Source organism: Rhincodon typus, chromosome 1, assembly GCF_021869965.1.
Source record: "Rhincodon typus isolate 14 chromosome 1, sRhiTyp1.1, whole genome shotgun sequence".
Classification (NCBI taxonomy): Eukaryota; Metazoa; Chordata; class Chondrichthyes; order Orectolobiformes; family Rhincodontidae; genus Rhincodon; species Rhincodon typus.
Window position 1 is genome coordinate 34,836,765 of NC_063332.1, and position 14,232 is coordinate 34,850,996.

General features: G+C 39.9%; 1 protein-coding gene across 1 annotated transcript in view; it reads left to right on the top strand.

Annotated features, from left to right (window-relative positions):
* The window catches only part of LOC109928323 (WD repeat-containing protein 7), a 375,400-nt gene that overhangs the window by 90,604 nt on the left and 270,564 nt on the right, over positions 1-14,232 (top strand). The window contains exon 14 of the mRNA XM_048604178.1: positions 10,355-10,550. Coding sequence (XP_048460135.1) covers positions 10,355-10,550 — 196 coding nt within the window. The remainder of the gene's footprint in view (positions 1-10,354; positions 10,551-14,232) is intronic.

Consider the following 14,232-nt stretch of genomic DNA (forward strand, 5'->3'; position numbering starts at 1 on the left):
AAGGGGACAACATTTGCTAGTCTCCAGTCTTCTGGCACTATTCCTGAAGACAATGACGACATAAAGATCAAAGCCAAAGGCTCTGCAATCTCCTCCCTAGCTTCCCAGAGAATCCTAGGATAAATCCCATCCGGCCCAGGGGACTTATCTATTTTCACACCTTCCAGAATTGCTAACACCTCCTCCTTATGAACCTCAATCCCGTCTAGTCTAATAGACTGTATCTCAGTATTCTCCTCGACTACATTGTCTTTTTCCTGCGTGAATACTGACAAAAAATATTCATTTAGCACCTCTCCTATCTCTTCGGACTCCACGCACAACTTCCCACTACTGTCCTTGACCGGCCCCAATCTTACTCTAGTCATTCTTTTATTCCTGACATACCTATAGAAAGCTTTAGGGTTTTCCTTGATCCTACCTGCTAAAGACTTCTCATGTCCCCTCCTGGCTCTTCTTAGCTCTCTGTTTAGGTCCTTCCTGGCTAACTTGTAACTCTCAAGCACCCTAACTGAGACTTCACGCCTCATCTCTACATAAGCCTCCTCCTTCCTCTTGACAAGAGATTCAACTTCTTTAGTAAACCACGGTTCCCTCGCTCGACCACTTCCTCCCTGCCTGACAGGTACATACTTCTCAAGGACACGCAGTAGCTGTTCCTTGAACAAGCTCCACATTTCAATTGTGCCCAGCCCCTGCAGTTTCCTTCTCCATCCTATGCATCGTAAATCTTGCCTCATTGCCTCATAGTTGCCTTTCCCCCAGCTATAACTCTTGCCCTGCGGTATATACCGATCCCTTTCCATCGCTAAAGTAAACGTAACCGAATTGTGGTCACTATCACCAAAGTGCTCACCTACCTCCAAATCTAACACCTGGCCTCGTTCATTACCCAGTACCAAATCCAATGTGGCCTCGCCTCTTGATGGCCTATCTACATACTGTGTCAGGAAACCCTCCTGCACACATTGGACAAAAACTGACCCATCTGAAGTACTCGAACTATAGCGTTTCCAGTCAATATTTGGAAAGTTAAAGTCCCCCATAACAACTACCCTGTTACTTTCGCTCCTGTCCAGAATCATCTTTGCAATCTTTTCCTCTACATCTCTGGAACTTTTCGGAGGCCTATAGAAAACTCCCAACAGGGTGACCTCTCCTTTCCTGTTTCTAACCTCAGCCCATACTACCTCAGTAGACGAGTTGTCATCAAATGTCCTTTCTGCCACCGTAATACTGTCCATGACTAACAATGCCACACCTCCCCCTCTTTTACCACCTTCCCTGATCTTACTGAAACATCTAAACCCCGGAACCTGCAACAACCATTCCTGTCCCTGCTGTATCCATGTCTCCGAAATGGCCACAACATCGAAGTCACAGGTACCAACCCATGCTACAAGTTCACCCACCTTATTCCGGATGCTCCTGGCATTGAAGTAGACACACTTCAAACCACCTTCCTGCCTGCCGGTACACTCCTGCGACCTGGAAACCTTATTTATGACCTCACTACTCTCAACCTCCTGTACACTGGAGCTACAATTCAGGTTCCCACCCCCCTGTTGAATTAGTTTAAACCCTCCTGAAGAGCATTAACAAATTTCCCCTCCAGGATATTGGTACCCCTCTGGTTCAGGTGTAGACCATCCCGTTTGTAGAGGTCCCACCTACCCCAGAATGAGCCCCAATTATCCAGGTATCTGAATCCCTCCCTCCTGCACCATCCCTGTAGCCACGTGTTCAACTGCTCTCTCTCCCTATTCCTCGCCTTGCTAGCATGTGGCACGGGTAACAAACCAGAGACAACAACTCTGTTTGTTCTAGCTCTAAGCTTCCACCCTTGCTCCTTGAATTTCTGCCTTACGTCCCCATCCCTTTTCCTACCTATGTCGTTGGTGCCTATGTGGACCACGACTTGGGGCTGCTCCCCCTCCCCCTTAAGGATCCCGAAAACACGATCCGAGACATCACGGACCCTGGCACCTGGGAGGCAACACACCAACCGCGAGTCTCTCTCGTTCCCACAGAATCTCCTATCTGTCCCCCTAACTATGGAGTCCCCAATGACTAATGCTCTCCTCCTCTCCCCCCTTCCCTTCTGAGCAACAGGGACAGACTCTGTGCCAGAGACCTGTACCCCATGGCTTACCCCTGGTAAGTCGTCCCCCCCAGCAGTATCCAAAACGGTATACTTGTTTTTGAGGGGAATGGCCACAGGGGATCCCTGCACTGTCTGCCTGTTCCCTTTCTGTCCCCTGACTATAACCCATCTACTTTTTTCCTGTACCTGAGGTGTGACTACCTCCCCGTAACTCCTCTCAATTACCCCCTCAGCCTCCCGAATGATCCGAAGTTCATCCAGCTCCAGCTCCAGTTCCCTAACACGGTTTCCGAGGAGCTGGAGTTGGGTGCACTTCCCGCAGAAGCTGGAGTTGGGTGCACTTCCCGCAGATGGCTCTTCATTGACTACTGAAAAGTTAATACAGGTTAATTACACTGGATGCAACACCTATCCAATACCATTTGGACTTTGAAAACTCCAGCCACCATTCATAGGCTGATGAGCCAGATAGTGGCAGAAACATAGAAATAAATAAAATGGCATGGCCCATTTGGCTCTTTGAAACTTCTCTGCCATTTAATACAATCATGCCTGATCATCCAACTCCGTACCCTGTTCCCATGTTCTCCTCATGCCCTTTGATCCCTTTAGCTGTGAGAATGATACCTATCTCCTTTTTAAAAAGTTTCAATGTTTTGGCCTCCTCATCTTTCTGTGGCAGAGAATTTCACAGGCTCATCACTCAATGGCTGAAGAAATTTCTCTTCATCTCCGCCCTAAATGGCCAGCCCCATATCTGTACTTACTGGTTCTCGACGCCTCAGGTCATTAGGAACGTCCTTTCTGCATTTACCTTGTGTGGTCCTTTTGGAATTTTATAGATTTCTATGAGATCTTCCTCTCGTTCTTCTGAAATCCGGCAAATATAATCCTAATTGATTCAACCTCTCTTCATATGTCAGTCCCACCATCCCAAGAATTGCTCTGGTAAACCTTTGCTGCATTCGCTGTGTAACAAGAACATCCTTCCTCAGCAAAGGAGACCAAAACTGCACAGAAGACTCCAGGTGTGCTCTCACGAAGACTCTCTACAACTGCAGCAAAACATCCCTGCTCCGTTCTTGAATCCTGTCACTACGAAGTCAACACATTGCTGCACTTGTATGCTTATTTTCAGCAACTGGTGTATAAGGATATCCAGGTCTCGTTGTGACTCCCCTTTTTCAAATCACTTGTCATTCAGATAATAATCTGCAATCCTGTTGGTTTCTGGGTGTCGTCATGCATGAATTGCAGGTACAGCAGATAATCAGGAAGACAAATGGGATTCTGGTGTTTATTGTTGAATGAATAGGGTATAAAAGTAAGGAAGTGTTGCCGCATCCGTGAAAGGCATTAGTGAGATCTCGCCTGGAATATTGTATACAATTTTGGTCCTCGTACTTGATGGATGTAGTTATATTTTTTTTTGATTTGATTTATTGTTGTCACGTACCGTAATACAGTGAGAAGTGTTGTTTTGTGTGCTTTACTGGCGGATTGTACCATGCAAAATGTATCAGATAGCAGAACAGAGTGCAGAACCCAATGTTGAGGCATTTCACAGGAGAATCATTTGATTGATTCCAGAGCTAAGTGTTTGTCTTATGAAGAGAGATTGAGTAGTTTAGGCCTAAGTTTGCTAGAGTTTAGAAGGATGAGAGGATGTCTTAGAGATGTATAAGATGTTAAAGGGGATTAATCAAATAAATGTAGTGAGGATGTTTCCTCGTGGGACAATTTAGAATGAGAGGATATGGTTTCAGGATAAGAGGTAGCAGATTTAAAACAGATGAGGAAGAAATACTTCTCTCAAATGGTTATCTGTTAAGGAATTCGCTACGCCGAATTCTGGTCAATGTCAGGGCATAAATTTAAGGAGGATATCACTGATTTTTAATTGTTAATGGGTTGGAGGGTTATGAAGAGCAGGCAGGAAAGTGGAGTTGAGGCTAAGATGAGATCAGCCCTAATTGTGTTAAATAGTGGAGCAGGCTCAAGGGACTGAATTTCCTACTCCTGCTCCTAGTGCTCAAGTTCTTATGTTGTTTCCTGTATGCTAACCATTTCAGTACACTACACGTGCTTTAATTTTACATGCTAAGGTTTTTCTAATAGCATAATTCACGTCGACACCTGGGAGATGCAATGAAGCAACTGGAAGTCCTCCTATAGAAAATACCGTCATCTGATTTAGCGCTCAATCTCTCAAAGCACAAGTCTGCTCAGGCCAAAGTGACCTATATCAAAGATGTAGTTGGTTAAGGATGACTAAAGCAGTAATACAGTTCCTCATTCCCATTGCCAAAGCCTGATGATTTTCAATTTGGTTATGTGTGCATTCTACTAAAAGTTTGTGCCAAACTTCAGCACAGTAAGTGCATGACAAATCAGGATGGTAACTGTAACGAGGGGAACTTGCAAGTGATGGTCTTCTCATGCATCGACTGCCCTAGATGGTGGTGGCTGCGTTCTAAGAAGGTATATCTAAGAAGCCTTGGTGAATTTCTACAGTACATCCTGTCAGGGATATATGCCACTGCTAATGGGCATCAGCAGTGATCTGAGTTATTAGTTATATGTATGGTGCCAGTTAAGAAGGTTTCTTTGTTCTAAATGGTGTCATATTCCTTGAGTGTTGTTAGAGTTGCACTCATCTAGCCAAGTGGGAATATTCTGTCACATTCTTGACTTGTGCTTTGTAGTTAGTGGACAGGCTTGAGGAGCCAGGAGGTGATTTACTTGCTGCAAGATTCATTGCCTGCAGTTGTCAAATTTATTTCATTATATATAACTGCACTATTAATTGAAGAGAAATCAGAGTTAACATCTTGGGTCCGGTGACCCTTCCTCAGAACAGTTCTGAGAAATATTAACTCTGATTTCTCTTCACAGATGCTGCCAGACCTGCTGAGCTTTTCGAGCAATTTTTGTGTTGGTTTCTGATTTATAGATCTGCGGTTCTTTTGGTTTTTATGCACTATTAATTGAGTGTAATTGCCTTTTTATATTTCAATGCATTAAATGCACTATGTACATTTTTGTACTTGCTGTAGTCAGTTTCCTCCCTCCATGCTCTTTTGCTGAGACCATTTTCCTTGAGTTCTAGAATTTTCCCTAGTTAACTGGCCCATGCATCTTCCTTTCTGTTTTTGTAATTCCTCCTTTTAACAATGTTTTTTTTTCCTCTTTATCTGTAGCATGAACATATAATTTTTATCTCTTTGTCCATTAAGACTCCTTCCTATCCCTTGAGTACACTGTTAACTTGATGCAATTTCTTGATATTTTTAAAGGCTTTTCATTTTTATGATACTTGAGACGTTGGAACATTTTAAACATATGCCAAAAAAAAAGCATACTTAACACTGGAAATTAAGTGTCCAGTGTTAATTTAAAGCTATCATAAACATGATCAAATTTTACAGTTCAACTTTCTGTGCAACATTTATTGAACATCGCCCTTCTTGCGTTTAAAAGCCTTGTTGCTCTGGGAGTCTGAGAAAGATAGTATGTCTTAAAGTTTTTATTAATTTTTTAAAAAGATTCTTATGGACACTTATTCCTCCCGTGGGAATGTGCACTTCAGATTTCTGCAGCATTGTTCTTTCTTTCACTTAGCTCGAATTCACCCTTGTCAGCTCGATTCCCGTGATAGTGTTCAAAAGTGGATATTTTTAGTAGTGTTCAAGATTTTTTGTTATGCAGATAAATAAGTCACTGCCTGTTGTGCTTTGCATATTCCTAGGTTACAGCTTGAATTATGACTTCAAAATTTGCTTTGATTATGCTGAGACCTCGTCCCAAAGGATAACTGTTCAGAGTGGTTTAGATCCAACCTTCCATTTAGATTGGCCGATGGGGATTTTGCTTCCCTGAATGTGTATGGTTCTTACTATCAAAGGTTTATAAAAAGCCAGCTACCCAATTTTACTTAAAAGTACAAATGCAAGCTTTCAGACGTGGGATCCATGTCACTTGGTTATTTTTAAATGCACCAGTAATAAGGGTTTTCTTTTGCATGTGATTTTTCTTCCAGTGATATAACTGCCAATTTTAAAGTGAAAGCAAGGGGCTTTTGACAATCTTTACGCCTAGATCATGCACGTTGTAACTTCAGTTACGTGGAAAAATGTCAATGTCCAACTTTGAACAAGTGGGTTACACTAGATTTTTAAAGCATTTACAAACTATTCCCAAGGAAAAATACAACAAAATAGTTTTTTATTTAGTAAGGAATTGCACCCAACTATGTGAAGTGTATGGAACTTGTTGTAGTCAGTACACTGTGATGTTGCAGTTGGGAGTCTACTGCAAGTGTATCTTTGACACGTCGCAGAGTTAGATTGTGTGGATAATTCAAACAAAGTACATGGGCAGAAAACAAAAAAGGCTGGAGATCACAGTGGGTTAGGCAGCATCCATGTAGAGAAACCAAGCTAACGTTTTGGGTGTGGATGACTATGTTCGTCAGAGTCATCGCTTCATGGATGCTGCCTGACCCACTGATCTCCAGCATATTTTGTTTTCAGTTCAGGTTCCAGCATCTGCAGTAATTTGCTCCTACAGTACATAGGCGAGCAGTTATGAAGGCACTTAAATTATTAATTTTTTTTAAGGGCTTGTATTTAAAGAATTGAGGAAATTGGTTGATTTCAAAGATTGAAGAAGTATGGACTTGGTTTTAAATGGTCACTAAAAGGCAGTTCGGACTTTTTAGTTAGATGCTGTAAGCTATCCTTTGAACCATTTGAACTTATTTGCTAGAAATCACACGCATGAGTTTATGGTTGTCAGGAGTCGTGGTTATTTCATTCTGTTTGGAGTTCATTTGGGATGTAACCAACTTTTTTTTTAAGTGTTTTGGAAAAGCTTCTCAGAATCCAATGAGAGATTTGAAAGGTAATACAATTATTCCTCTGAAGAGCTTCTGGGAGCCTTCCTTTTGACATTTCCTGAACAGACTATTTCTGAAATGATTCCAGTGACAACTGTGTCTGACAATTACCTGTATTTATCAACATCACTCTACCTGTGTCAAGATGTCAGACAGAAAGCCATCTGGAACATTTCATATCTTATCCTTTTCTTCTTCACAAATTAACAGTTATTTGACATGAGTTTTTTTTGTACAGTTCTCTGCAGAGAAAGTTTCTTCAATTTTTGTATAATTGTCGTCTGTCTGTTAGGTTATTTAGAAGGATATCATATTTTAAACACACATAATATGCTTTGCATCTTTTATTAAATAATTCTTTTATAATAAATAGTTTTGATATTTGTCAAAAATAATCTGGTAGTAGATTAGTCTTCTGAAATGGACAGATTATTATATATAATTGGCTATATGGAGAATTGGGTAAACACTTTTCTAATGTATGTTGTGACTAGTGGAGTAGTGGCACTTTCATAGAGACAGTCCACTCTTACCCTTCCCTTGTTTGTCGCAATAGTTTAGTCTTTAATTTAAAATTGTGTTCTTAATAATTTCCATTATAAATGCGTGTGTCTACATTCATACTGAAAAGCATTTCTGTAAACTCATTGAGCTGTAATGGGGCCTTCAGTTTTGTTCCATGATTGCTCTCTTCCTGAACAGGTGGTAGAAGCAGAAGTGCATAGGCTATTGGTAAGCAAGAACAGTTATTAGGAGTATGAGGGAGTGCGTATTTGAGGTCACAGTCAGATTAGCCATGATCTTGTTAAATGGCAGAGCAGTTTTGAAGTGTTGAATAGCCAATCCTACTCCCAGTTTGTATAATTCATAGTTTGGAAGAAAACTTCTGGACTAATAATCCAGAGAATGCAAATTCAAATGTTGTTATAAGGTGGCGGTCTGAGAATTTATATTTGGATTTTAAGGCATTCAACAAATGAAAGAAACTGACTCCTGTCAAATCAAAGTGAAACATTTTATTTTTGTAAAAATAAACAAAATGAATAAATTAGATTCTGTACCATTTTTCTATTCCCCATTGTAATGTTTCCTGACTCTGTCAAGAAAGGACCTACAGTCAAATGTTTGCTTAGTCAAATGTTTCTTTTTTGCACACCTATAATAGTTTTTAAAGTCCATTTTTATATCGTTTGCTAGTTTGCAGTTGTATTCTATACTCCTGTATCAGTTTCTTGATGCTTCTTTTCATTACTGTGTTCTAAAATCCTCCCAATCCTCAGATTTACCACTATCCTGACAATGTTGTAGATCTCCTAATCTGATGCAAAACTTAGTGTCATTTTTTAACCATGGTTGACTGACTTTTTGGATATTTTATTTGAAGGAAATTAAGGAGCCATTACATAGTTACAACTAGTATTAAAAACCATTTGTTGCTGCTCTTTTGTAGTGAACAGTTCTCAAATTTCACCCGTTTTTATGGTTCTAAATTCTTGGTTCTTGTATATTAGTGGATTTCCATGAGTAATTCTCAAAGTCTTTATACTTGGGGTTTCTATATTGGAAGCAACATGTCATCCTTGTCACTTGTACCATGGTTGTGGGAAGAAATTTCCAAGTTATTATCACTTGCTGAGTTTAAAATAAATTCTTCCTCAAAAACCTGAAGTCTGTGCTCTCTGGTCCCTTTACTGATGGGAATAGCTTTTCTTTAGTCGATTTTATCTATATCTGTCATAAGCTATTATACTTGAGCTAAGTGTTCCCTTTATATTTTGTTCTAAAGAGAACATCCCCTCCTTCTCCAAAATCCTCCATCCCTGAAACCGTTCTGGCACTAAGCCTCCGGTTAATGTTGGCCTGTTTGGTGTTGGTTAGTTAATGAAGCATGTAATCTTGTTGGATGTTGCAAGATTTGTTTGAATACATTTTCCAATGTGACCTAATTGGCACTATTTGGTGTTGCATCTTCACATTCTAACTCACTGCCTTGCAGTCTATCTCTCTGCGTTTGTCTACTGACTTATGGCCTGTCCCTGTGACGTCACCCCCTACTTGACTTCTCAGTTGTGGCCTATCTATGTGCCTGATCTCCAAACTGTGGTCTCTTACCCCTCTCTGACTCATTGTCTCACTGTCTCATTGAACCTCCTGCTCCTTGATTCAACTTCTCATCACCTCCGTCTCTTGAATTGGTGTTTCTGTTCAAAATCTAGGTCTGGCTGGATACCATAGCCATAGGGTTGTGATTGTACAAGTAGTCCTGATAGTACAGAAATGCTGAGCTGGGGCTGCTAGAATTCATATTTTTTTAAATGATGGCTGAAACTGGTCCTCCTGCCTTTTTCTCCTCGTCCCTAGAGATCGGATCTAGTTTAATTTGGGAAACTTTGTCAGCATAGACGAGTTGTACCAAAGGGTCTGTTGCTGTGCTGAATGATTTTGACCTCACTCAATGAGAGTTCAGGCAAGGGAAATGGCAAGTAAGAGCAATTAAAGAACCCATGACCTGTAACAGCCCCAGCTCAGCACTTTTGCAGCATCAAGACTTGGACTTCAACAACCCAAGAGCTTCAGTGTCAGATAAGATCTGGATCTTGAATGGGAACACAGGTTCGTGAGAGGTAAATGGTGAGAGGGTGTGTCATGCACTGGAAGAGTTTGCAAGTCAGTGATTCAGGACCAGGGAGAGGTCTCATTGGAGGGTTGGGAGGAAGTTACTGAAGGTAGAAAGTTACTTTGTCTTTTTCAATTCACTTCATTTTAAAAGTTCATTAACTTGCAATACAGGAATTAAGCATTTTAAAATATTTCAATTGACAGTATAAGTGGTTTAATTTTTTTTTTCCTGTTGAGGAAGTTTGTCTGGAGCATAACTCCAGCTTTACATTCATTCTTACGGGAACTTGGGTTTCATTTAAATTCACAGTTTTTAGAAACACACTCACAACCTCCTAAGGGCTGGTTGTACATCTTTGTATCTTCTTGAACACCTTTACATTGGAATGTGATACAGGGTAAAGAAAGCAGAGTTTTTCACAAAATTTAGAGAGTACTGGAAGCTGGCAAGAGAGCAGTGGCATATTCTGCACTTCCAACAGTGTGCCAATTGCTGTTCTAAAATTTTGTTATCCTCAATAGAATCTTTTCCTCTCCTAGTCTCTTGCATTTACGTTTCATTAGCCTATTAGCAATTTTCATGTTGACGTTATTTGGTAAGGCTAATATAATTAACTTATAATTACATAGTTCATGCAAGACAAAGTGTTTTTTTAATGAACATGTCTCCAATTCAAAATATATGCCTAATGTTAAAAAGTAAACATTTTCTTTGTTTTTGGCTTTGGTTGTAGTCTCGAGTTCAGTACTGTATCTGCTCGGTTGCCAGTGATCACTCGGTGGGTCTTCTCAGCCTTCGAGACAAGAAGTGCATAATGCTCGCATCAAGGCATTTATTTCCTATTCAAGTCATCAAATGGAGACCTTCTGATGATTATCTAGTTGTTGGTTGTTCTGATGGATCTGTTTATGTCTGGCAAATGGATACCGGTGAGTACGTATATCTCATTTTAAATAGCTGCTAATGTTGTATAGCAACTGTGGTCAAAAGCTAGACAGAAGAAGAACAATTGATGAGAGCTTCAAATCCTCATTATTTGTATTCACTTGTACTCATTCTTATATGCTGGATGCAAAGCTTCATTTTTCTTCGAATAACAAGCGAAAATTTGACATTCACGCCGTTCAGTAAGTTACTTGTTTTAAGTAGAGCTCTGTTGTTTACCTTGCCACCTCTGCTTTTTTTTGTATAGGTTCGGTCAAAAAAAAACTTGTGTTAAGGGAAGTGGGGGAGGAATTTGAGATTTTACATTTTCCTTCATTTTCAGTTATATCAGGTCTTTGAATTCCTAACCGCAGGTGTGATTGCAATATCTAATTCTTCAATGTGAAGGAAGTTAATGATGTTTGGGCACTTGGGTTCCAAATTAGAGATCAATATGAATTTTGTTTTTCAACTATATGAAAGTGACTTGGTTTTCTTAGGATCAAAGACTTAGCAGATGGTGGAAAGGGCATTTCCAAGAAATCATATGGCTCAAGATAAATTACTAGAAAGGCTACCCAGTGAGATAATTACTGAATTAGCTAATCTACTAAGTTGAGCTTTCTTGACCTGCAGCAGGGGGCAAGGGGTATTCATAGAATTCATAGAATCCCTACAGTGTGGAAACAGGCCCTTCGGCCCAACAAGTCCTCACCAACCCTCGGAGCATCCCACCCAGACCAATCCCTCTCTAACCCACCTAATCTACACATCCCTGAATACCACGGGCAATTTAACATAGCCAATCCACCTAACCTGCACATCTTTGGACTGTGGGAGGAAACCGGAGCACCTGGAGGAAACCCACACAGACATGGGGAGAATGTGCAAACTTCACACAGACAATCGCCCGAGGGTGGAATCGAACCTGGGTTCCTGGCTGCTGTGAGGCAGCAGTGCTAACCACTGAGTCACTGTGCCACCCCAGAAGTAAAAGGGAGAGAGTTGGAGAGGCTAGAGGCTGGAAATAAGTGCGGTTGAGAAGAAAAGATTTCAGTATATGTGCTGTTTCACAGCCTCAGGAGTAGTCAAAGTAAGTTTTAAAAGGAAAGCCATGAGATGATTGTTTGGAGCTAAGTCAGAAAATCCAATGCATCAGCCTGTGATGTGTGTGTCACGGAGAGAAATGGCGAGAATCACATCTAATAAATGAAAATGCCTGCGACCTGATCTGTTGAGAAAGAAATTCAAAGCTGGAGAAATGAGCGATACTTCACTCAGTTGAGTGTCTGGAACGGCATGAATATTGTGTGCATATATGAGATCCTCTTTCTTGACTGCAGTAAATGTTGATGTTCTTTGGTTAAAACTGTATTGGTGGCCCCTCGTGAATATGTTCTGTGACTGAACATCATGGTAACCCAAATTGCAAAAGATCAAGCCAGACATCAATGTACACTCTGACTTATCCATTATTGCCATCGGCTGAGACCAAAACACCAGAGCCATAGACAATTTTAGGCTGTTGATAAGAAAGCATGTCAAAGTTGGTGGTCCGTTATCTTTCCAAATTTGTTGTACAAAAGGAAGCTCTGAAATAGCAACAGGCCTCTGTGAAGCAGTATAGGTGTAGATAAAATTCAATATATTCCTCGTCTATTTTCAATCCTTTATTTCGATGTCACAATGCTCATTTTGCGATTATCAACGTTCTGAAAATAGTTTGGGAAGGATACTTAGTAGTTGGTCTATTGAACACTGTGTATAAGTTAAGCATAAGTATTGTGACACCACTTTTTTTTTGTAAATTGTCTTGTAAATACATTTTAGCTGGAAAGATAAACTTGTTTTCTTTATCTTAATGAGATATGTAGGAGTCAACCTCCTTATTATTGGCTCAGTAAAATAAAGGTGATACTGTTGAGAGCCAGTACTTTTCATGACCACAGATTATCTGGGCCTCAGTCGTGCCACTTTCATGCAATGAAAAGTTGAGGTTTCAAGTCGGGAGCATAGAATGTAGGCTGATCCCTTGTTTTTTCAGCTGTGATGTTTAACCAAGATGCTGTGTCGTCTTGTGTTCATAAAAGATCAAAAGCCGCTCTTTCAAAGAAGAGCTGGGCAGCTTTCCCCATCATCCCAGACAATATTTATTCGTCAACTAACATCACTAAAATGGATTATTTGGCTATCAAATTGTTGTTTGACAAACTTTGCTGTGTGTAGATAGGCTGAAAAATAACAACTATTACAACTATTCAAAAATTCTAAAGGTGCTCTGAGACATTGTAAGGCCATGAAAGGTGCTACCGAAATGCAACTTATTTTTGCTTTAGATCAGTCAGATTAGAGTCTAATCCACACATTGAGTGTTAACTAATTACAGGTAATTTAGTTTTAATTTTATTACTTTCTGCACCATCCTTTTTGTTTGTTGAAAATTTCAGTTTCAGTAGGATTTACCAAAATATGGAGTAATAATTTGGCCATTCATTTTAATTTTGGTTTTAAGTATGTACTAATCAATTTTTATGATCTCAACTATATTTTTAAACTGATGGCTAAAATATCGTTTTCTGACATATTTTGATCTATTTTGTGACTTTATATACTTCTGTGACTACATGCGAGACAATGTTCATCTGTGGCTGGAATTTTGAACCAAAATGTCCCCTCAGGTGGCGTTCAACACATGATATAGTCTACAGGAGCCATGAAAGTACTGTCAATGTGAAATCATCTTGTAAAGTTATGGCCCCGTTAGGAATTTGCACTCCCTTCGAATTAGAGACATTAATAAAAAATAAATTCTAATAATAAATTCTAATAACGCACTGAAGTAATGACATATTTTCTTTACTAAGACAAAATACATTTCCCCTCATTAATAATGCTTACTAGGTCATTAATAGGTTTGCAACACAGACAACTTTTTTTTTGCTGAGAATGAAAATTCCAAGGCCTTTGTTAACCTTAAGCTTTCAGAAAATTTTTGGTAACAGTGAGGTTTGTGGTCAATTGCATTCATCCCTTTTTTGCACTAACTCACTCGGTGTCTCATGCCTTTGCCTCTACATACAATATATTTTCCAGCAGTTCAGTTTCTACATACCTTATAGAGTGGATACAGTCTTACAGTTAAGACACCAATGGTATCTTCATAATGTGCCACAACCTTTTAATCTCATGAGCTGCCTTTTAACAGTTTATTATTTCATGGAATGTGTACAATGCTGACCAGGCCAGTATTTATCAGCCATCTAATTTCCTAGAGGACTGTTGACAGACAACCACATTGCTATGGTTTAGAGTCACTTGTAGACCAAACCAGGTAAAGATAGCAAATTTCCTTCCCTAAAAGGCATTAGTGAACCAGATGGGTTTTTCTAACAAGCCACAGTGATTTCATGGTCATCATTAGACTCTTAATCCCAGGTTATTTTTTATTGAATTCAAATTCTACCATCTACCATGATTGGGATTGAACCCGAGTCCCCTGGACATTACTGGGTTTTAGGATTAATAGTCAAGTGATAGTACCACTAGGCCATTACCTCCCCTTAATTGTGACCTCTTCTCTGTTCAACTAACTGGAGTGCCCTGCTTCAACTCTTTTGTGCTCCAATGCAGGAAGTGCATGTCTAACATTGACTTCTCTTCAGAGCATCTGGAAGTTCATTGTTGTCC